At 48.6% G+C, this 24,164-nt stretch overlaps 1 protein-coding gene across 9 annotated transcripts in view; it reads left to right on the top strand.

Moving 5' to 3' along the window:
- The window catches only part of CMKLR1 (chemerin chemokine-like receptor 1), an 80,261-nt gene extending 56,142 nt beyond the window's left edge, over positions 1-24,119 (top strand). For 8 of the 9 annotated variants that reach the window (XM_053280405.1, XM_053280402.1, XM_053280406.1 and 5 more), the window contains 2 exons: positions 2,975-3,176; positions 22,662-24,119. In XM_053280405.1, the coding sequence (XP_053136380.1) occupies positions 22,671-23,750 (1,080 nt within the window). In that variant the 5' untranslated portion in view covers positions 2,975-3,176; positions 22,662-22,670 and the 3' untranslated portion in view covers positions 23,751-24,119. Of the gene's footprint in view, positions 1-991; positions 1,137-2,974; positions 3,177-22,661 lie in introns of those variants that run through there. The other variant, XM_053280407.1, reaches the window with a different exon arrangement.
- The last annotated feature ends 45 nt before the right edge of the window (positions 24,120-24,164 follow it).

Here is a 24,164-nt window from a genome sequence, read left to right as displayed (position 1 = left end):
CCTGGCAGATAATGGAAATTGGGTCGGGGAGGGGATGATTTAGAAGTGATCCCTAATGAGGCTAAGCAAGCAGGGGCCTGTGGCAGAAAGCCCAGAGGGGAACATTCTGCTCCGGATGCTAATTTAGTCCACCTGGGGGTGGGGGTGGGCTTTGATGGGAGGGATTTGCCTCGTATCAGGACCAGATGCCCTTCAGCAACTGTTCATTGTGTCCTGCCTTTGCTGTGTGTTTGCTTCCAAAGGGTGATGGGCAGTGATGTAGTCGCAAATTCAGAATCTGTAGGCGCCCTCCGTGTCAGCCCCCACAGCCACACCCACCCTGATGGCCACGCCCACATGGCCACACCCACCCCATGGCCACACCCCTTGCTTGGAGAGATGCAATAATTGCGGGGGGGGGGTTGGAGTTTGCTGTTACAAGGAGTCAAGGATCATGTCGACTCTAGGGACTGCACTAGAATGAATGACAGGGAGTGCCCACTGAAATGCACGGCTTCCTTCCACATGGCCATAGGAATGCACGGGATTTCCAAATCGCAAACTCAATGCATTCCATGGCCGTTTGGAAGGAGCCAGTGCATTTCAGCAGACATTCCCTGTCATCCGTTTTAGGATGTCCTTACACTAGTTTGCCATAGGACTTGCATGCTGACGGTCCCAGGTTCAACCCCTGGCAGCATCTCCCAGTAGGGCTGGGAAAGACTCCTGCCTGAAACCTTGGAGAAGCTGCTGCCAGTCAGTGTAGACCATGCCTGCTCACCTTAGGCCCCCTTGCTGTTCTTGGACAACAACTCCCATAATCCCCAGCCACAGTGGCCAATAGCCAGGGATTATGGGAGTTGTAGGCCAACATCTGCAGGAGGGTCGAAGTTGAGCAGCCTCGGTGTAGACAGTTCTCAGCTAGATGGCTCAGGAATCTGACTTCCTATGTTCCTAAGTTTCCTATGTTTCTAAGACAGGAAGAATAGTAATAAACAGTTGGAATCGCAAGAACACGAACGGTAGAATTCTTTCTGGAATCTGCTCACCAACTTGCATACCAACGTTTCGGTCTTCAAGAGAGGCGGTGCATCCATTGAGCCTTACATTTCCCTCTCCATTTGAAAATGAGTCCTGTGGATATTTGAACTTGAAAGGTAGCATTGTGTCCTGAACATGTGTACCATTTTCCATTCCGACAATTCCGGGTTCAAAAGAGTGATCACGTTACAAACTAATTCTGAACGGGCGAGTTAAAGTTGACGCAAATTCCTTTGGTTAGCAGGAGTTACCTTTTTCTCTCCAGGCAATGCAGCTGAGCGCCTTTGAAGTTTCAAGCTATGCATGTTATTGCTGATGATAAATAAACCTGGCAGAGCTGGGGGAGGGGGGGGACGGACTGCTTGCTTCTCCCAGTCCTAATCTCCTTCCCCACAACAGTACTATGTAGACACACGCAATGCAGATAAAACAGGAAGGAACTATGTGGTCAGTCTGGCATCTGTGCAGCAACACCAGATGGAAAACCTGTCAGCCATCGACAAAGCGTCCTATGGGTTGGATGGTTTAGAAGAGTGGTTTCCACCCCTTGTCCCTAGGGAATCCTGGGTTCCCATCCCAGAAAACCTCTCAGGGTTCTTAGGGAGAATGTCAGGTGTGCTCTCTGATAGAATCTAAGGGAGTTGGATTGGCTTGGGGAGATTTTCTCAAGACTGGTAAGGAATCTGGCCGCTGGATGTGATCTGTAGGGCCCACGCCAAGGCTGTTAAGAGTCTGGCAGGGGCAGAGCCACCCGTGAGTGGACGGGTTCAAAGAACCTGGCCATGAGCCACGGAAGAGAGTTCTGTGGCGTGAGCCCTCCAGAGTCCATTCCCAGCTCGTGTTTGCTGGCTGGGTGCAGTCCTTGGCTGGCTGGGTGCATTAAGAGAGGAGAGCTGGTCTTGTGGTAGCCAGCATGACTTGCCCCCTTTGCTAAGCAGGGTCCACCCTGGTTGCATATGAAAGGGAGACTTGATGTGTGAGCACTGGAAGATCTTCCCCTCAGGGGATGGAGCCACTCTGGGAAGAGCAGAAGGTTCCCAGTTCCCTCCCTGGCAGCATCTCCAAGGTAGGGCTGGGAGAGATTCCTGCCTGCAACCTTGGAGAAGCCGCTGCCAGTCTGTGCAGTCAATACTGAGCTAGATGGACCAATGGTCTGACTCAGTATATGGCAGCTTCCTAGGTTCCTATGGATAGGAGGGCTCTGGCCAAACCAGCAGCTGTGCCTGGCTGTTGAAGGAGATAGGAAGGAAAGCCCCCCTACTCAAACGCGGATCTTGCACGCCATCACCTCCCCACCAGCTACATTGTTTTTAACTCGTGCACAGAATGGAGAGTCACCTGCAGACTGATGCGCAGTGGATATTTATGCAACTAGGACAGACAGGGAAACCCTGTCGGAGGCCTCAAGAATGATGGTTTCCTGCCCTGGCCGTTGCTCCCCTGTCTGACTTGGGTTGCCTGACTTGGCACAGTTTATGCAACTCCCACCTCTTTACCCACTAGGAGTTCTCAGCCTTTGATCCCCAGACGTTGTTGGACTACAACTCCCATCATCCACAGCCGCAATGACATTTGGTCACTGTGTCGGGGCATGATGGGAGTTGTAGTCCAACAGTGTCTGGGGACACAAGGTTGGGGTTCCCACTAGGACGCCAATGGCTGGCTCTCTGGAGATGGCCCCCTGGATGCGACTCGGGGGGCCCACATCATTCTGCTTGCCCTCCTCGCAGCAGAGACTGGCCTTGCCAGCAGAGATGCTTCCCACAGTCTCGCTGAGGATGGTGAGGCGTCGTTTGTTGCTGAATTTGCGCTTCGGCTCGCCAGCAAATCCCTACAGTTTCCTCCTCTTTGAAGCCACTTCCTTTTCTCAGAGCGTGGCACAGGGTGCTTTTGCTGGCCACTCTGAAAGGCCCTATTGGTCATTTCTCTTGCTTTTTCTCCCCTCTCTCGAAAGGGACACTTGTCTGCTGGCTGCACCAAGAGAGAACCACTAGCTAGGCTCCTTGTAAGGCAATGCCGCACGCCAGTTGACCCTGCCACCTTCTGGGGCGCTGAATTCTTAAACCACAGAGTTGGCGACGAGGAGGCTGTGGACACACCGGCATCGTTTCCAAGCAAGCGGGGAGGACCCAGAATTTGGATCTTCATCAGTGCAGGTAAATCGATTGCTCCCTGTCTATTCTAGGTTCCTTGCAACATCTATCTATCTATCTATCTATCTATCTATCTATCTATCTATCTATCTATCTATCTATCTTCTTTTCACAATCATTAACTGGGTAGAACAAGCACCCTCAGGCTGAGTCACAAAATCATAAAACAGGAGGGCAGCCAGCTTCCAAAACTGGGTCGCAGTTTTGAGAGCTGGCTACCCTCCTGTTTGGGGATTGTGAGTTAGATCAAAGCAAGGCCACCCGTGAGGAACTAGGGCTCTCGGAGGGACCTGCTGCCGATCCCGGAGACCAACCCGCTGCTGCAGCCCTCGTGTGATGCTGGTGGAGCAACTCGCTCAAGGTCTACCCAAGATGTGGGGGGCATGGAGGGCCGTATGCTGAGGAGCCCCCAAGCAGGGAGGAACACACTTCTGCTCTAATCTTCTGCCCAATCTAACTATCACCAGGTTGCCAGGCTCAGTCCAACCTGATAGATTAGATCGGATCAGATCGGATTAGATTATCCTACCTTGATTAGATTAGATTAGATTAGATTAGATTAGATTAGATTAGATTAGGGTTGTTCACATGATCATGCCCTTGATTTCTGGCCGTGCTTGTAAAAAGCAAGATCAGAGTTGAAGAGCTGGATCATCTGCTAAGCTTCAGCTGACTAGGACGATTTTTCCACCTACCTCGTTCCGAAGCTGGGGACGGAGTCAGGGTAGGGCATGTTTGTCCTAACCAGCTGAGGCTTAGCAGACAACCAAGCTCCTTGCCTCCTGCCTTGCTTTTTACAAGCACATGACCAAAAATCGGGAGCATGATTGTGTGAACAAGCTTCATCTAATTAAATCAATTTGAATCGAATCCAATCCAATCCAGTCAAATCCAACCAAATCCGATCCGATCTACTCTACTCTAATCTGATCTAATCTGATTTGATCGAGTCTAATCTAATCTCTCAGGTTGGACTGAGCTTGGCAACCCAGCAATAGTTAGATTGGGCAGAAGATTAGAGCAGAAGTGTGTTCCTCCCTGTTTGGGGGGGGGGCCTCGGCATACTGCCCTCCATGCCCCGCTATCCTAGACGGACCCCGAGAGAGTTGCTCCACCAGCACTACGCGAGGGCTACGGCACAGAGTTGGTCTCCGGGATTGGCATTCGGCAGCAGGTCCCTCTCAGAGCCCTGAGCCCTCGGTGGCTGCTCAGCCATTAGGTTTGCCCACTCTGACTGAAACTGCCTCCGGAGATGTTTCCCCCTATGTTTTTTCCCCAATCTTCCCCACACTATTGAGACGTTAACATCTGCAAGGTCTGCTTTCAAGAGTCACCTGCTGAGTGAGGCCAGTTTCTGGAGTCTCCAGGCCACCAGTCCTGCAGGGTTGGCAACTCTGCCTACCTCACAGGGGTGTTGTGAGGGTAAAGTGAAGGGCTCATTGGAGGAGTGGTGGGGTGGGGTTACCAACTCCGACAGAAGCTATGCCTGGAGATCCCGCCCCCCCCCCGCCACCTCTGCCAATATTTCCCCCAGTATTCTCCACACTATCAAGCCGTTCAGATCTCCAGGCCTGCTTCCAAGAGTCCCTTGGAGATGAATGGGGATTCCTGGAGACTCCAGACCAATGACGCCCACCCCAATGCTGGCCCTTCTCCCCAGCACACAAAACACATAGATATACAGAACTGTGGGGTCAAGCACCACTGTTCCCCTTGAGGTGCGTGCATGCGCGTGTGCACATGCACAAACCTCCAGCAGTTTCTGGTGGGTGCGCAGCCGCCCAACTGCCCAGCACCCCGTTTCCCCCTCTCCCCGGCCGGGAAGCAATGCCCCATCCCCCCCATTCCCCCAATGCCCCATTCCCAATGCCCCATTCCCCCCCACTCCCCATAGCTACTGCTGCTGTGGCTTTTTTTTTTTTTTTTTTAAATTAAGACCTGTTGAGGTGGAGGCCTGGGGATGGGGGGGAGATTAAAAAAAATTGTGTGCATTAATTATTCTGTCTGTGTGTGTGTGTGATGTGCACATACTGCCTTGATCCTGCCGCCCAGAACAAAACTCTTCCCGCTCACTGTTGATCAAAATGAGAGGGAACATTGCAGAGCACACGTCTTGCATGCAGACGGGCCTGGCTCATTTCCTGGTGTCTCCACTTAAAAGGATCTTCGATACCAAGGCCCTGGAGGAGACCCTGCTGCTCCCAGTCGGATACTGGACTAGTCTCAATCAGCAACGCTCTCGAACTTGACCTAAATGCCGTATTTCGCTATGGGGCCCGCTCGGCATTTCTCCCAATATTGCTCATCTCTTTTTGCACCAATGGTTTCCGGCTCCTCCCAAGGCCGTGCAGTCACATTTCTTTTTGTGCACTCCCGGCTGAAGCTTCTCTTGACATCTTGTTTAAATTTAGCAGGGAGGGGCAGGGGGACGGAGAGTGCGTTTCTGGAATGGGCAACGTGTGACGTCACGGGCTTGCGACACTCTTTTCTAACGGTGCAGGTGCACCGCAGCGCCTTGCGGTTCTCAGAGGCCGCTGAGCCAGGCAGTCAGGCTCAGTGGCCTCTCCCGGTCCACCCGCCACTGCCGCCACAGGGGGAGGGGGACCTGCTTGCCACCCCCCAGCCGCGTACATTGTGGCTGGAGTCTAGGCGGTTCAGCTTCACTGCAACAGGGAGGAGGAGGGCTTGCGGCGGCAGCGAGGAGGAGGAGGGTTCATGGGGGTGAGGAGGAGGAGGGCTCATGTAGTGGCAGGAGGACCCCCAGCCTTTGGAGTCCCCCCTGGGTCTTGGAGGCCACGGGCCGGAGCCCGAAGGTCCGGGGGTAAGTGCGCCTCTGAGAGCAGCTCTTTCAGCTCAACATTGCTGAGGTTTGGCCCTTTAAATAATTGTCTGCATCGCTTGCTGAACGCCAGCCAGTGTGAGGGACTTCATTTCTCATCAAAAATTCCCCATAACCTCCAAAATGATGGAAATACTGACCTGTTAAATATCCTATTTGCTGCCGCTCTCTGATCTGATACTCTTCCGGCATTATCTTTTTCTTACAATTTCCCGTTTTAATTACTGGGTCATCTTCTTCCTAGGGAATAGTCACATGGAAAATCCTAGCTCATTGGGAGTGAACGGAATGACGTCATGGTATCATGTTAGACTTGACTATGTAATGATGTGACTGAGGGCCAACAAAGCTGATTCAGAGGGAGGGCAATACAGTTGGTCAGGGGTCTAGAAAACATGGAGAAACTGGGTATGTAGAAGGAACTGGTTGTGCTTAGCTTGGAGAAAAGGACGCTTGATAGCACTCTTCCCTCTAGAGGTATGCATGATAGCACACCTCCCTCATTTCATTTGATTTGATTCGATTCAAATATAATTCAAGGGACTGTCAGATAGAAGAGGGCAAAGACGTGTTCTCTGCAATCCTAGAAATCCTAGAGACTGGATCTACTGGGCTTAAGTTTCAGGAGGGTAGGTTTTGGTTGAACATTAGGAGAAATTTCTTAATGGTAACAGCGGTCTGACAACTGAACCAACTGATTCGGGGAATGGTGGTTTCTTTCTCGCTGGACGCCATCAGCTAGAGCAGTGGTTCCCAACCTGGGTTCCTCCAGATGTTGCTGATCTACAACTCCTAGCATCCCCAGCCACAATAAACTCTAGCTGGAGGTGATGGGAGTTGTAGTTCAGCAACATCTGGAGCAACCCAGTGGACCAGTGGAGCTGAGACTGGAAAGCTTAAATGTGGATTTCCTACATGGAGCAGGAGGGTGTGATTCTTGAATTTGGTGAGCATCTTCTGCAGTGAGAAATATCAGTTCTCTTAACAAAACGTGCAACCATGTTTGCTCTGTTTTTCTAGAATTCTAAAAAATGGAGTCCAGGAAACAGAGATCTGGATCTGGGAGAGCTGGGTTCGAGGTTCTCCTCTGCCCTGGGGTCATGACATGACCTCATCCCTCTTCCCTAGCCTCCATTCTCCCTTTTGCAACATGGGAATTAGTCACAGCCCTTTTCATAGCAGTTGCATCACAACACTGTGAAAGAGTTCTCTAACGCCCCCCTTTTAAAGACAGGAAAGCTGAGACAAGAGAGAAAGTGACTCTCCAGGCCATCCTGGGGAACATGGCACATCATTGCACAAAGGGCATCCTCCAGTTTGACCAATTCCTCTACAACCTGGGGTCATTTGCACAATATATAGGAACATAGGAAGCTGCTTTCTACTGAGACAGACCCTTGGTCCATCTAGCTCTACCCAGACTGGCAGCGGCTTCTCCAAGGTTACAGGCAGGAATCTCTCTCAGCCCGATCTTGGAGATGCTGCCAGGGAGGGAACTTGGAACCTTCTGCTCTTCCCAGAGCGGCTCCATCCCCAGAGGGAAATCTCTTCCAGTGCTCACACTTCTAGCCTCCCTTTCATATGCAACCAGGGCAGACCCTGCTTAGCTATGGGGAGAAGTCATGCTTACTACCACAAGACCAACTTTCCTCTCCCCCACCAAAAAATACTGGTTTAGGAACATATACTGAGTCAGACCATTGGTCCATCAAGCTCAGTATTGTCTATCATATCAATAAACCTATGCAAATTTTATGCAAAGGATACTTTTTGGAGACCTTTTTTGGTGAAAGGTGTCCTCTATTTTTGCTCTTTGGGTGATGGATATCGACTTTTTTCACCATAGGAACATAGGGAGCTGCCATATACTGAGTCAGACCATTGGTCAATCTTGCTCAGTATTGTCTTCAAAGACTGGCAGCGGTTTCTCCAAGGTTGCAGGCTGGAGTCTCTCCCAGCCTGATCTTGGAGATGCTGCCAAGGAGGGAACATGGAATCTTCTGCATGCAAGCAGGCAGATGCGATTCCCAGAGCGGCCCCATCCCCTAAGGGCAATATCTCTCACAGTGCTCCCATGTGGGCTCCCATTCAAATGCAAACCAGGGTGGATCCTGCTTAGCAAAGGGGACCATTCATGCTTGCTACCACGAATCCAGCTCTCCTCCCATGGAGTATTATTTGTGCTTCCGTGCAAATGGTCCGAAAGGAGAAAGAGTTTAAAAAGAGAGAACTAGATTTTTTTTCATTGGGATTTTTCTCTGCAGAAGTGGGGGTGTAGCAGGGGAAGTCTTTTGCACGGCTGGGAAGTTAGAAGAGAAAAAGCAAGAGAAGTGCCTGAGATTCATCAACAGGTGGCTGTGACAATGAGATGCCTTTTCCTCCTCATTAAAATGACATCTGTTCTTGGCTCCCACTTGTGGATTCCTTGGGGCACGTTTTCATCATGGCTTTGGTATTGCAGAAAGAAGCGTTTCCTCACTTCATACCAACACGTTGTCCTCATTGCAGGATTTGGGGGATTGAGGCGTGCACGAAAGACAGGAGAGCTGGGACTCTCTTGCTGCACCAGCTGTGTAGTTTAAGAGTTTTGTTAGACAGGTTAGTACTTGTGTAGAAAGGGGAAGAGGAGGGTGTCTTCTTTTTCTCTCCAAACTGCTGAACACTGTTTGAAAGATAGATAGCTGCTTGTGCAGCAAGTGTTTTTGGTCTGCTTCCATCCCCCTTGTAAACAGATTCAGCAGGTTTTAGGATCCTTTCCAAAACCTGCAATGCCTGTTTGACCAGAGGTTGCCAACTAGGGACTTTTATAGAGGACATATTGGGAAGGATAGCTGCTCCTGTGGGAGCAAGCATGACTTGTCCCTTTAGCTAAGCAGGGTCTGCCCTGGTTGCTTATGAAAGGTGGCATACATGGTCTCCTATCCAGGCACTGACTACACAAAGACCAGGGATGCTGTGCAGGGGATGGATAGGGCCAGTTGCTCTCCTTCTGCTTAATGAAGAGAATCACCACTGTTAAAAGATGCCTCTTTACTCAGTTAGTAGGGTGTGCTCAGTTAGCACAGAAAAAGGGATGAGATGAACCCTTGGATCTCATTCAGAAAGTTCTCCTAGGTTCTTCTGCTCCTTTATTTTGATTCTAGGCCAGGGCAGCTCAGCCTTGGCCCTCTGCAGATGTTGGCCTACAATTTCCATAATCCTTCACTATTGGCCACTGTGGCTGGGGTGATGGGAGTTGTAGTCCAAAAATGCCTGGGGGCGGGGCAAAGCTGAGCAAACCTGTTCTAGGAGCTAGGCCAGGAGTGGGCAACCTGGCCCTCCAGCTGTTGATGAACTACCACTCCCATCATCCCCAGCCACAGCGGACCCCTGAACTAGGCTGATATCTGCATCTGGACAGCATCACCCATGCTGGATGCCAGACTTGGTGCTAGTGAGCAGCCCTGACCAAATGTTTGGGGATTTTAAAATAGCACTGGGACTCGGGAGTGAGAGAGCAGAGACCATTGCCCTGGGCTCTTTGATCTTTCAGCTGTTCCAAGGAGCCTGCTAGATTAAAAGAAATAAACAGACCATTTCCCCCCACAACTTGAAAGGCTTTGGGGTGGGAAATGCCCCCTTGGCCATCGGAAGTGTGGAGGAGGCATGCCCAGGGTGGGTTCTGCGTTCTGGAGGTCAGCCTGTCCGAAGCAGCTGTGGGGAGCCTGCACAGTTGCTGGAGACTGGGGAGCTGTTCCCTGCTCCAAGGAATTCCTCCTGGCTCTAGAAGTCTCCCAGGAAGGCATCCAGGGTTCTTTTCCACCGTACATAAAGTCCCTTGGCGGTGAGACAAAAATAAGAAAAGCCACGCAGAAGGCAGAACCAGCAAATGCAGAACTTTCAAACCCTTTCCTTCCCTCTTCGCCACCTACTCAAAATCTGTGCTGCGTTAGTGGTGATCAGCCAGTTACACAAAAGACCACTTGGAAGGACAGAACCATTTTCTCCGAGTGTTCAAACAGGCTTCCCTCTCTTGATTTGGGGCCAGAAATCCTGCCCTTCGACTTCCGTGCCAAGGGAAGCTGGATTTTGCACTCTGGATCAGTTAGGCTTCTTTGCTTAATCTTGCTTTGTTTAACCTGCTTTGGGAGAGGAACGCTGGTCTGGCAGTAGCGAGCGAGTATGAATTGCCCCCTTTGATAAGCAGGGTCTTCCTTGGTTTGCATTTGGATGTGTGGACTCTCTTGGGCCATAACTTGGTGGAAGAACATCTGGTCCCAGGTTCACTCCCTGGTATCTCCAGGTAGGGTGGGAAGAAACTTCAGAGAACCACTGCAGGTGAGTGTAGACAATACTGAGCTAGATGGAACAAGGGTCTGACTCAGTGGAAGCCAACATCCTATGTTCCCTTTTTGCTTCCTGTAATTATGGGGAGAAGCAAAGTATTAACAACTTCTGAAGCAGTAAATGTCCACAAGACCATAGGAGAGCTGGTCTTGTGGTAGCAAGCATGGCTTGTCCCCTTAGCTAAGCAGGGTCTACCCACGTTTCATTTAAATGGGAGACTTGCTGTGTGAGCACTGGAAGATCTTCGCCTTAGGGGATGAAGCCGCTATGGGAAGAGCAGAAGGTTCCAAGTTCCCTCCCTGGCAGCATCTCCAAGGTGGGGCTGGGAGAGACTCCTGCCTGCAACCTTGGAGAAGCCACTGGCAGTCTGTGAAGACAATACTGAGCTAGATTGACCAATGGTCTGACTCAGTATATGGCAGCTTCCTCTGTTCCTAAATGTTAACTTGCGCCATGTTTCATCAAGGTTAGTTTTCACAAGGGCAAGAAACTTGCTGTTGTAAAATGAAGTATCAAGATTCTAGGCAGGTTCAGTTTTGCACAGGACCAAATTCTGCCTTTGCATAGATTATGAAATATAGACAAGCCTTCATGATGGCAGCTATTACAGCAGCAACAGTGGCCCAAATGATTTACGTAGAGAAATGAAAATAAATAACATCTGATTGAACACAGGCCCTCTCTGCCCTTGCACCTAGAGAGTCGTTCAGACCAGAGGTTCCCAACCTTGGCTTTCCAGATGTTGTCAGACTACAACTCATAAGAACATAACATAAGAACCAAAGAACAGCCCTGCTGGATCAGGCCCAAGGCCCATCCAGTCCAGCATCTTGCTTCACACAGTGGCCCACCAGATGCCTCTGCGAAGCCCAAAGGCAAGAGCTGATGGCATGCTTTCTCTCCTTCTGCTACTCCCCTGCAACTGGTATTTAGAGGCATCTTGTCTCTGAGGCTGGAGTTGGCCTATAGTCCTCAGACTAGTAGCCATTGATAGACTTATCCTCCATGAATGTATCTATCATGTGGCAGAGAATTCCATAGGTTAACTATGCATTGTGTGAAAAAGTACTTCCTTTTGTCGGTCCTAAATTTCCCGATTTAGGACCGCCTTGGCCCATTGTAGGGAAACTGGCCGGAGTGCAGGCCCACTTCCTCTCTTTCCATGCCTGGCAATCCAACAAGTCTTTCGGGGATTCAGCTGACAGACACGGTGTGGCACGTGCCACCCATTAAAATGTACACGCCGTCTCCACGGAGCGCTGAGTCGGACTGATGAGATCAGCGTTTGAGGGTTTCAATTAACGGCTGGTTCAGATATTTATTGAAGGGGAAATTGCTCCTTCCAGCGAGTCCCTCGCTGCTGATGGCAGCCGAATTGGTAGATTGAGGAGCGGTTAGAGATGCAGGGCAGGGATATGTCCCGTGTGGCCGGCTTCGGCATTTTCTGTCCCAAAGAGCATGGCCATGGAATGGTCTTCCAGAACCTGCTGGAATGAGGTTCCTAGTGACCTCTCGTCTTGGTGGCCCTGGGACATAGGGGCATAGGAAGCTGCCATATACTGAGTCAGACCATTAGTCTGTCTAGCTCAATATTGTCTACTACACTGACTGGCAGCGGCTTCTCCAAGGTTGCGGGCAGGAAACTCCCTCAGCCCTATCTTGGAGATGCTGCCAGGGAGGGAACTTGGGACCTTCTGCATGCAAGCATGAAGGTGCTCTTCCCAGAGCAAACCTAAGGGGAACATTTTACAGTGCTCATACATGTAGCTTCCCATTTTTGTGCAACCAGGGCAGACCCTGCTTAGCAAAGGGCACGAGGCTGGGTGTGACATGCTTTTGTTTTCTACCAAGAGAAGGGTTGTTAGCCAGGTTTCACACATGCAAGCACTCTCTAGTAATCACCACTTGCCTGATGTCCATGATCCCGATTGATCCCTGGGGAAGGCTGAGTTAGCCAACGCTTGGTGGCTGTTCATGTTTTTCTTAATGTCCCCAGTGCAGGGCTGATGGCCACCCTCAAAGCCCACCAGAACCACAGAGTACTCTGGTAGGGAGGGAGAAGGGAAAGGAGTCGAAGCTCATTCTTATTTCATGATTCGTGAGAATAACTGATCTGATCGGAGCGTTAGGTTCTTCTTCCCATTCACTGAAGATAAGGGGCAAATGGTGTCCTGTAAGGGCCACCTAGTGGCACAGCAGAGAAATGACTTGACGTAGCAAGCCGGAGGTTGCCGGTTCGAATCCCCACTGGTATGTTTCCCAGACGATGGGGAACTCCTATATCAGGCAGCAGCAATATAGGAGGATGCTGAAAGGCATCATCTCATACTGCAGGGGAGGAGGCAATGGGAAACCCCTCCTGTATTCTGCCAAAGAAAACCACAGGGCTCTGTGGGTGCCACGAGTCGACACCGAGTCGACGGCACACTTGACCTTTAAGGGACAGACCATTTGGGGCTGAAATAAGGGACCTCCCAAGGGACTGTTGGTAACCCAACTGGAAGTTCGCATTGTAACTGGTGGGGATGTTGAAGTGGGGATTCCTTGAGTGCTACTCTTGCTTCCCAGAAGCTGCAAACAGACACCTTCTTGCAGCTTCTGGGGAGCAAGCGTGGGACTCGAGGAATCCCTTGAGTTCACCCCTCGACGGCTCTAACCCCTGGGGCACCAAGAACAAGCCAAAAGCAAGCGAGGGAATGTGCTAGCCCCACACGCTTGGGAACCAGACCCATATTTGTGTGGGAGAGAGGACAGTGTCCCTGCCAGATCTCCAGGCAAAGGAGACGCTGAAGATCTGGGCCAAACTGCGGTGCCATTGATGTCATTTCAACCTGACCCTGCAAGCCTGGCTCGATCCCTTTCCCTGCTTCCTCTGTTCCAGTTCCAGATCTCTTTTCTGCAGCGCCAGTGATGCTGAGTACACAGAGCAACTCCCCGTACCAACTCCGCACACATCCTTATCTCCCTTCTGGAAAGTAATGACTTTGGAAAACAAACACGGAGAAGTGTATAATGTGTCTGAGAAGATAAACAGGGGTTTTTGCTTGCAGAGCGGCCAGATTGCTGGTCCCTGGTGCAGAGGCGGGACTGGAGGAAGAACAGCTGGGAGGGTCAGGCAGGGTCAGAAAGCTGGGAGGGGATCTCGGGAGGGGATCGAGAGGTTGGGGTCTTTGCAGCCCACCCCCCTTACACACACAAAGGTCCCCCAAGTCCACCAGAGGCCTCTGGAAAGCCCAGAAGCTGTGTGTGAAGACAACAGCCTTCCCCTGTTCTTTGGTTCTAGGAACTGGATTTAGAGGTACACTGCCTCTCAATAGGGAGGCTCCACTTAGCCACCATGACTGGTAGCCACCACTGGTAGACCTCTGTGAATTCATCTACTTCCCCTGTAAAGCCATCTTAGCCAATGATCATCACCCACGTCTTGTGGCAATGAGTTCCACCTAGTCTGGGTTCACTGACTGCCCTCACACTCTTGTTTAAGAACGTAATAGTTTGTTAGATCAGACCCAAGGTCGTCTAGCCCAGTAATCTTGGCAAGAATCCCAGCAGACATTTTGCTGCAGCTCAGTGGCATGGCATCTGCTTTGCAGGCAGAAGGTCCCGGGTTCAATCCCTGGCAGCATCTCCATCAAGTAGGCCTGGGAAAGAACTGAGCCTGAAAGCTTGGAAAGTTGCTGCCTGCCAGTGCAGACGATACTGAGCATCTTGCACTAGCAGATAAGAGAAGAGTAAGGGGAGAGATGAGAGCCACCTTCAAATATCAAAAGGGCCGTCGAGAACTGGACCTGTTCTCTGTTCTTCCTGAGGGCAGGACTAGAATCAAGAGTCTGGAAAACCAAGGAAGCAAAATTAGGCCAGAAATAAGGGGAATTCCCTGACTGCACGAGCTGTTGGTCAGTGGAACAGCCTGCCTCATGAAGGTCGGGTTGGACTAGAAGACCTCGAGGTGCCTTCCAACTCGAAAAGCCGACGGTTCTTTATAAGCGGCTTCCTACATTCTCCAGAAATGGGCCAAGGGACCGTTCTGCCTTTTGTGCCCCAGCCAGACATAAATAATCCCTTGTGGTGGCTGCATCTGCACCTACTCTACTACTCTTTGTGTGCACTGCCAAGCCGGCGTGGGTGTGCCCAGCTGCTTTTCATGTCGGAAACCTCTCGTGTCTGAAGCAGCCATGACAGCTGTGTCTGCTGCATTGGGCCCTTTTTGGATCTCTTCCAAATGAGATTGGAATCTGGAGTCCGGAATCTGGAGGCAATTGTCATATACCAGGCAGCAAATGAGTGAGTTGCAAGAGAGCCAGATGGAAAGCGATTAATGGGGCGGACGTCCCCAGCTGTCTGTTTGGGGAGTCCCCCCCCTCCGCCCCATTCTCTCATCGCCTCATCCTTCCCACATCTAACCAGCTTGTGCAATTGGGTTTTATGGCTTCGTGTGTCCTTCCTCACATCTGCACAGGAGTGGGTTTCTCTTCTCTGGCCCTCGCGCTTTATTGATCTGAAACCTGAAGATGTTTCTGAAGGATTCTCTGGAGGCTTCAGTAACCAGGGAGAATGGATAACAGAAGACAGCCTTGGGGTCCAAATGGGATTGTAACTCGTAGGCCAGAAGCAGACCGACAAGATGAGGACAGATTTCTCTCTCTCCTCATTTGCACTTCTGTCATTCCACCCAAGGAAGGATTTCATCTTTTCCAGCTCTTGGGAGGGAGGCAGGGAGAAACCAGCAAATTCAGGCTCCATAATGACTTCATTGTCTCCATCTGCATTTCCAAGGAGGGCGGTTTTTGCCCTTAGACACTGAGGCGGCAATAAATTTGTCACGCCTCTAAGGTGCCAAGAGAGACTTATTTCTTTTGTTGCCAGGGTAGGACACACTAGGGCCAAACTATATTTGACTCAGGACCAAACTATATTTGTGGATTTTTAGCCACTGCAGCTGCAAATAGCCACAAGGAGGGGATGCTTTGGGTGCGAAAACGGTGTCAAAGGGAAGGTCTTGATCCCCATGTCACGTGCCATGGCTCGAAACCAGATCAGGGGCCCAAATGTTCTCTTAAAGTCTGTTCTGAGCATATACACTTTGTGTATATGCTCAGAACGGACTTTAAGAGAACATTTTATTCTGATTTATTTATTGTATTTATTGTTAATAAATATTATTTATTTATTTTGTTTATTGTTTAGAGCCATGGCATGTGATATGGGGATCAAGACTTTCCTTCGACAACATTTGGGGCCCAAATATTCTCTTAAAGTCAGTTCCGAGCATATACACTTTGGGTATATGCTCCGAACTGACTTTAAGGGAACATTTGACTTCTGATCTGGTTGAGAGCCGTGGCATGTGAAATGGGGATCAACTCCCCGCCCCCCACCCCCGACACCATTCTTGCCCCCAAATCATGCCCTCCCCATGGCTATTTGCACTGGAAGTCCACAAATATAGTTTGGCCCTGAGTCAGGCTAGAAAATTGTCTACAGCCAAAGATTTTTGGGTTATTTCAAGTCAACCTGTGAACTTCATCTTCTCAGATGTGACGAAGTATAGAACCTTGCTCCTGCGGTCCTTTTCTCTTCTGTTCCAACAAACCAACAGGCTTGATGCTAACTGGGCCTAGAGGCACCTTTTCAAGTGGTGGCTCTCTTAGATAGGAACACAGGATGCTGTCTTCTACTGAGTCAGACCATTGGTCCATCTCCCTGAATACTGTCTACGCTGACTGGCAGCATCAGGCAGGAGTCTTTCTCCAGCCCTACCTGGAGATGCTGCCAGAGCGTGAACCCGGGGCCTTCTGCATGCAAAGCAGATGCTCTGCCACTGAGCTTCGGTCCCACCCCCTAATATTCAGCAGAGCATCTCATTAGAGCATCACTCCCCAGGGACTGTTGCTGGGGTCTCCTTTGGGTTTCTTTTTAGACTGTAAGTCCTTTGGGGCAGGGAACCATTTTCGCAGTTTGCTTCTCATTCCTTTTGCTATGTATACTGATTTGAGAACATTTGTTGTCGAAAAACACTGTATAACATTAATATTAACATTAATATTGATATTAATAATATTAATTGCAAGCAAAATCCCACCTGATGTGCCCGCCTACCCTAGGTCTTTGGATCCTGCTCGTGGTCTGTTGTCATAATAGTAGTAACATTATGAGAAACGAGAACTAACACATTTAGATTTTTGCTCAGTTTTCAGCAACACCCTTTTCTGAGAGTATAAATATAATGGGTTCTGTTTTTTTAAGTTTCTCATACAAAGACTCATTCATAATGGAGGGTGATGTAACAGTTGGGAATGCTGGTGTTTTAGCATCCAGCGATGAAATGTTGACAGCAGGAAGTCTGAAGGCAAATGGGTGTGAGAAGAACGCCAGCTGGGTCCCACCAGAGGAAAGGAAGTGGCCATTTTCAAACTCGCAAAAGATGCTGTCCGCACAAGCCCACCGTGGTGTTTTGGGAGTGTTGTCAGGGACACAGAGCAGCCGGCTGGCCGAGCTCCACCCAGATGTTCCTTCCACATCTGCTTGTGATTTCCACGAATTAACCACACCACTGAACTGCCTTGCGGTGATATTTCAAGAAAAAGTCTCTTTAGAGGCTAAATGTGACGGGTTGCTTTCCAGTTCTGATGCCCTCTCCATCCCTCCCCACCCATCCACACTCTGAGAGGTTGGTCTTGGGTCGGATAGGGTCACAGCTGCAGGAGGAATAGATTTATGTGGTTGTGGGCCATGGATCCTCCTCCATCATGGATCCTCCTCCATAAAGAAGGTGCAACAGTGGCACTGGTCTGGTTTGGGAGGGAAGTTAACAGCAGAGCACAAGTAATACTGATGATCCTTTGCATCTGGACAACACTTCAGGCAACACTTCAGCATGTGTTGGGCTGTTCCACTGGCACACTGGAGACTTTCTCTTCCGATGCCACCCTGGCACTGTTATATGAGCCCTCTGCACAGCGAGGTAGCCAATAGGTTGATGGCTACCTAGGAGACTGGAGACTGATTTTGGTGTCCTGTTATTTTAAAAAGTAATTTTGACTTTTGCTTGGTAGCCAACAACTGTGGTGGCCAGATGTTTGCAGAGGCTTGATCAGGATATTGGTGGCTTCTAAATCAGGATATCCTGTCTGGTGCTTCAATATATGTGTTGATACAACATTAAAGGAGACAAGGATGCCAGAGAGGTGACAAGGCAGACAGCGGTCTCCATTGCTTCATGGACATAAACAAGCCTCTTCCAGCTTTGTCATAACTTAGATATTTGCAACTGTAAAATACTGACATGTTGGATAGAGGAAACACCAAGAATCTCAGTGACCAGCACTGAAATGCCGTCGCCTCCTGAAATATAACAATAGGAAAGACACTTGCCTTTTAAAAGGAACCGGTTAGAATGGTTCTTCAAACAGGAACACCACGGGTCAGCTGTATCACATCCTGTTCTGCTTTTATTGTTACTTCAGTTAGATGTCATCAGCTGTTATTCTGTACTGTCGGCAGAAAGGTTTCCAGTAAGGCAGACATAGTTTGCGTTAATTCCCTCTTGTCACCCTAGCCTTACCCCCTTCTCCTTTTGCTGTCTCCTCCACATCAAATTTAAATAATAAGTTCCGTGGGGGCAAGGAACTGTCTTAACTCTCTTTTATTGATTCATTTGCATTTTGCTGTTGCAAGGTTAGTGAAGGAATGGTGTTGCAAGATTAGTGGTAGGTTTGGGGGAGTCAGCTGTATTCACGATGGATGTTTTCCACACAGCGCTTTTAGCCTGCATCTCCTCTGGAATGGAGGGTGTGTGTTCACATTTCGGCCAGATTTACTCCGAAGTCCCTGTGAGTTATCAGGGAGCACTTCATACACGATTCGGGGTTTTCATTGCGTGTTAGAGCCTCGCCTGATTTCTATCCAGGGTAAAAAAAATTCCCACTTTTTGCGTCTTCAACTTCAACTTCCGAACTTCAACTTCGAACTTGCAGCAAAGCCTTGCAGTAAACTTGCGTGAAAACCTGCTGTGTGAGAAATGCCCTGGCAGATTTTCCAGCTTCAGATTTTCCAGCTGGCTTTTTGGTCAAACTGGAAAGTTATTTTTATAGTCATGTCCATATGGACTTGGACATCAGCTCTAAGTATTGCAAGCGGCAGCTATCACCATTAAAACTTCAAAACTCACCAGGGCCTTCATTTTAACAAAAGAATAGCCACACCCATGTCTTCTACTTATGTACTGAATTATTTACAATTATGCATTTTGCTTCTTACCCAAAGTATTGTGCTTTTCCTTTGTTAAAATGGCAACTGGAAAATGCCTCTCACATTTTTGAACACCATTTCATCTCAGGCAATGAGGCTGTTCTCATGCACATCCTAGCCCAGTCTGGGTTAGGTTGAGTGTGAAAACTGCCAGGATAGAGCCCGATCCCAGTGGATTAAATGTGCTTCCATTTTACCTATGTATCAACATCACAGTCCCTGCACAGTCAGCAAGATGCGGTTCACATTTCCGATGCCACCTTTTGGGTTTTATAGCTGCATTACAGTCCTACAACATTGTAAAAAAATAGCTGCGTTTTCCCGTTGTAGGATGGTTCGCACAAGCTAGAAAAGACTGCTCCCCCTGCTGGTGGTTTTGCGCAACATTCTTTATTTACGGTTTCAATACGATTCTGCCAAGCCAAAGTAAACTATGGCTGTATTACCATATAATCTGGAAAGCACCCTGGGTACCTTTTCCTCCTACTTTGCTTCCACGCAACCAAAAACTGGGAGTACACACAGCTCCCAAACCCAGATAGAACACAGGTTTTTTGATTGTGTGAATGACCTCAGTGAGGTAGTTAATTACACGGTAGCTAAAGCTGCTTGGCTGCATGCTTTGTAAGACTGCCTCCAAAGTCGTCTGAAATGGGATGTTTCATATGTTCCCTTCTGTTGTCCTACAGCAAGTCCTGGAGTAATGGCCAGTAGTTACCATCTTGCTCCATTGACCAAAAGGCCCGGGAAACCCTGGGAAGAACCCAAGTGTTAAAAGGAGGAACAGGAGAATGACAGGAAAGTTTTCATTGAGAGTGGAAGCTGTTGAAGGGAATGCTTTAAACATTACATGTTTACGTGCCATTGCTTAAAAATACATATTCTATGACATATTCTTTGTTTTGAAACACATGATTGTACATTTATGCTGGAGCCAGTTTGTGATGCATTTGAAATTTAAAAAGTTCCATGAGCTGTTCTGAGAGGGTAGATAAGGAGCAAGAGAGTTTGGGTGGCCTGATATCAAAACATGCAGCAGGCAGAAGGGAGGTATGTGATTAAGCTCTGAGACATTTTTTTGGCATATCCTAAATGTTTGAAGTTGGGGAAAGCAGAGGAGAAGAGAGATGGTGTGACTTTGGGTCACCCCACCTGTTATTGGACCAGACCAAACTATATAAAAGGGGCTCCTAAATGCCCAAAGAAGAAGGCCATCCCAGCTGTGAGATGCTTCTGCTACGTGAGTAAAGAAAACATCCAACTCTCCAACAAGCAAAGACCTTGACTGTGCTTGAGCATCATAGTGAGGCATAGTGAGTAAGATTAGCTTCATAATAGGGTTGACTGGATATCCTAGTTGGGAATCTAAAGCATATAAGGAGGTCATTCACACAATCAAAAATGGTGTTCTGCCTGGGTTTGGAGACGGCTGTTTGGAAGCAAGGTAGGAGGAAAAGGAGAGGAGATCTGGTCTTGGGAGAGGAGAGCTGGTTTGGTGGGAGCAAGCATGACTTGTCCCCTTAGCTAAGCAGGGTTGCATATGAATAGGAGACTAGAAGTGTGAGCACTGTCAGAGATGCCCCTCAGGGGATGGAGCCACTCTGGGAAGAGAGGGCTGAGAGAGACTCCTGCCTGCAACCTTGGAGAAGCTGCTGCCAGTCTGTGAAGACAATACTGAGCTAAATGGACCAGTGGTCTGACTCAGTATATGGCAGCTGCCTATGTTCCTATGTTGGGTAGAAGTGATTGTGTAGAAGCAAGGTAGGGGGCGAAAGCAACCCAGGTTTTCCTCCTGCCTTGCTTCCACACAACTGAAAACTGGGAGCACACGCATAGTTTTTGAGTGTGTGTGTGTGTGTGTGTGTGTGTGTGTGTGTGTGTGTGTGTGTGTAAAGGCCTGATAAGGTATTAGGTGTTATAACATTGTACTATTGTTTGGGGTTGATTCATGAACTTCCAGAGGTGGGGGTGGGGTACAGGAAAACCCTGGAATGTTGTACTTAGACCTGTGCCTGAGCTAGTGTGAGCTGTGTTGTGAGCCGCCCAGAGAACAATTAGTTATGGGGCGGCTAACAAATAAAGTCATCGTTGTTATTAACAGGGCCTTCTTCAGTATTATTATTTATTATTATTATTTACATTTTATATCCCGCTCTTCCTCTCCCCTCCCAGTGTTTGAGCCCTTTATGCCAGTATCTTTTGGTGCCTTGATTTCTCCCTGCCTTGACTTTGGATCTGATGGTAACACTTCTGTAGGACAGAATAAATTCCCCTGTTTCTACAGACATTTGGCAGTATCTAAAGTGATCTTCAGGCGGCTGTTGATATTTTAGTGGTTTTCAGGAATTTTATTGAATTGGTCTGATATGAATAACTATCATAATTATGCCACTGAAAAATATCCATAGGATCAACCTCATTTTTTTCATTCATTCAATCATCTATTAAATATTTTAAAGAATTTTTAAGATTGCTGGTTGGTTGGTTGGTTTGTGTGAAATAAAGTCATACTTCCTGATGGCCTACAGATACCAAATTTTGCATGCACAATCCTGCCACAACTTTTTACACTGGAATATGCTGAGGGGAAAGTGTGTGTGTGTGTGTGTATTTTTAAGAAGGCATTCTTGATTTTAACAGTTCTTGTTCTAAACAGATTTTTAAAATCAATAATTCCAAAACAACATTACCTCCAAGAGATGCAGAATGCCTTTCTCAGATTCAAATTTACTATGATTCAAATTTACTACATATGATAATTATTCAATAAAACGAATAATGTTTAAAGTTGAAATCCTACAAATTTCAAACTGACTTCTCTTTGGCAAGCACAAGCTCTATCTCATCTGTAAGTAGCCCTCGAATGGTGGTTTCGCCCATTCTCAGGGCCACCTCTCTGTATTTAATTTCGTTATAGTGGGGGTGGATTTTGGTTATTTCAGTTATTTGCCGTTTTCTAGCCCCCTTAACTACATTGGCAAGCAGTTTATATAGCCACTCTGCTTCTCAGCTGGTGTGTGGGGAGATTTCAAGAAGTGTCAGAAAAGGCACAGACTGCACCACCCACTCTCCCCTCTTCCGCTGCTTCTTTAAGCCTCCCCACACATCAGCTGAGAAGTGGGGAGGGTGGCCATTTAAACTTTACACCATCCTGTGCTTCTCAGCTAACACGTGGGGGAGCTTTAAAGTTTAAATAGCCACTCTCTTTAAAAGTCGCACCGGCTGTTCCACCCACGCTCACTGCAAGAGTGGATTGTTTAGCTAAGGAACCTAAACCCATTTGGGGGGGTTAGCAAAAGCACTCCAATATTGTGGATTCCGTGAACGTTACCCTTGCGATATTTGAGGGCCTCCTGGATTTCATTTCTTGAACTTTTCTGGCCATGTAATTTACACAAAATGGTTTGACGTCGAACATTCGGTTCGCTTTGACTGTTCGGGGTCGAACCGAACCACCCCCTGCTCAGTCCGACTCCAGACCGAACCCACCCCTGGGGGTTCATGAGGTTTTTTTTTCTTTTTCAAAATTTTTATTTTTATTTTAAACTTACCCCTTCGGGGGAGTTGTCCGAGGTGGTGGTGGTGGGTCTGTGGAGGTTCCCTCTCCCCGCACTGGCCTCCACCCAGACCATGCAGAGGCCCATTGTGCAGGTGTGGCAGCCTCCAAAATGGCCACTGCTTGGGGGGAAAGGCCTAAAACTGGCCGAAGAATGGCTGATTTCTGGACTAAGGGAGAAAAGAAAAAGCTCACAACCACCACCACCCTGGACCAGATGGGGGGGTCGAGGGGGAGCCGGACTGAACTGGCCCAGTCCAGTTCAGGTCTAGTTTGGACTCGAACCAAATCAGACCAGCCGGTTCTGTTCACACCCCTAAACTACAGGCCTCACCTACTAGTGTATTATAAATCACTTCTTTTTTTGAGAGCATCAGATATGACATGCAGCATTTAAAAGCCCCAAATACAATTGCATTAAGAACCAATTTATAAAGGCAGCCAGTTAAGACAGACGGACCTTTTCTCCAGCTCCTGTGTTGGTTAACTTCTTGTCTAATCTCTGCTCCAATTTCAGGTCGTGGAGATGCCGTATAATTTTTCCTATGATTACGATGATTACTATGCTGAAAATTTCACCACTGAAGAAAGCCACGATGACAAACCAACCTACGACTTCAGGGCCTTCGCTCGAATCCTCACCGTTATCGTCTATAGCGTCACTTGCCTCCTTGGATTACTGGGAAATGGCTTGGTCATCGCCGTCATCACATTCAAGATGAAAAAGTCGGTCAATGCGATCTGGTTCCTCAACTTAGCAGCTGCCGACTTTCTTTTCAACGTCTTCCTGCCCTTAACCATCACCTATACAGCCATGGACTACCACTGGGTGTTTGGCAGAGCCATGTGCAAAATCAACTCTATGGTGCTCATTCTCAACATGTACACCAGCGTGTTCCTGTTGACGATCATCAGCATTGACCGCTGCCTCTTGGTGGTTTTCCCAGTCTGGTCCCAAAACCACCGGAACCCTAAGATGGCCTGCCTGCTGTGCGTCTTTATTTGGGCTCTCGGATTTTTAATGAGTTCTCCTTCTCTTGTTTTCCGGGACACGACAATGCATAGAAACCTTCAAACGCATGAATACATTGTCTCTTGTTTTAACAATTACTCCTTGTCCAATTCTCAATTTCATCACCAGGGTGAAATGGCGCAAACTGTGGTTACCATTGTCCGGTTCTTGGTCGGTTTCGTCGTGCCAATGAGCATTATCACCATATGTTACGCAACCATCCTTTGCCGACTGCAAAGGAGTCGGTTTGCTAAGTCCAAAAAGCTCTTAAAAATCATCATCATCATTATCACGACCTTTTTCTTGTGCTGGTGTCCCTACCACGTGTTTCATCTCCTAGAAATACAACACCGCAAATTCCCACGCCAGCTGTTTGCGATTGGAATGCCGCTTGTCACGGCCGTGGCTGTTTCCAACAGCTGTATGAACCCAGTCCTTTATGTCTTCATAGGACAGGATTTTAAAAAGTTTAAGTTGAGCATCCTGTACAGGCTGGTCAATGCTCTTAGTGAGGATTCCACACGCTCAACTATCTCCCGCAGGAACACTGGGAAAATATCTTCGGTAACTGAAAAGGAGTCTATTTTGCTCTGAGCTCTGGAATGTGGATGCAGATAACAATCTACTGATCTGCCCAAAGAGAAGATTTAATGAGATGGTTTCCACCTAGGATCCAACACTCCCAATGGGTTTCTCATTCATTGGTTCCAAAAGAGACATGACTTTGTTGTAACAAATCTGGGCATTGGTGGTAACAAGATGAGATTTGGAGAGCTGATTTATTATTATTATCTATATGTATAATTCTCTTAGGCATACCCGCCGCTAATCACATGTGTGGCATCTCTCGCGAGAGTTCGTGAGCGAGGGGAGGGGGAGAGGAAAGTGATCGCCGCGGGGAACATAAGGCCAATGGACAGGCCAGAGAACGGGCGGGCAGACAGGCGGGCGGGCGGGCAGGGAGAGAAAGCGGTGGTGGCGGGGGAGGAAAGAGAAAGCAGCGGCAGT

This window comes from Hemicordylus capensis, chromosome 15 (assembly GCF_027244095.1).
Source record: "Hemicordylus capensis ecotype Gifberg chromosome 15, rHemCap1.1.pri, whole genome shotgun sequence".
NCBI classification, from domain to species: Eukaryota; Metazoa; Chordata; class Lepidosauria; order Squamata; family Cordylidae; genus Hemicordylus; species Hemicordylus capensis.
This window is presented reverse-complemented; position numbering and strand designations above follow the sequence as displayed.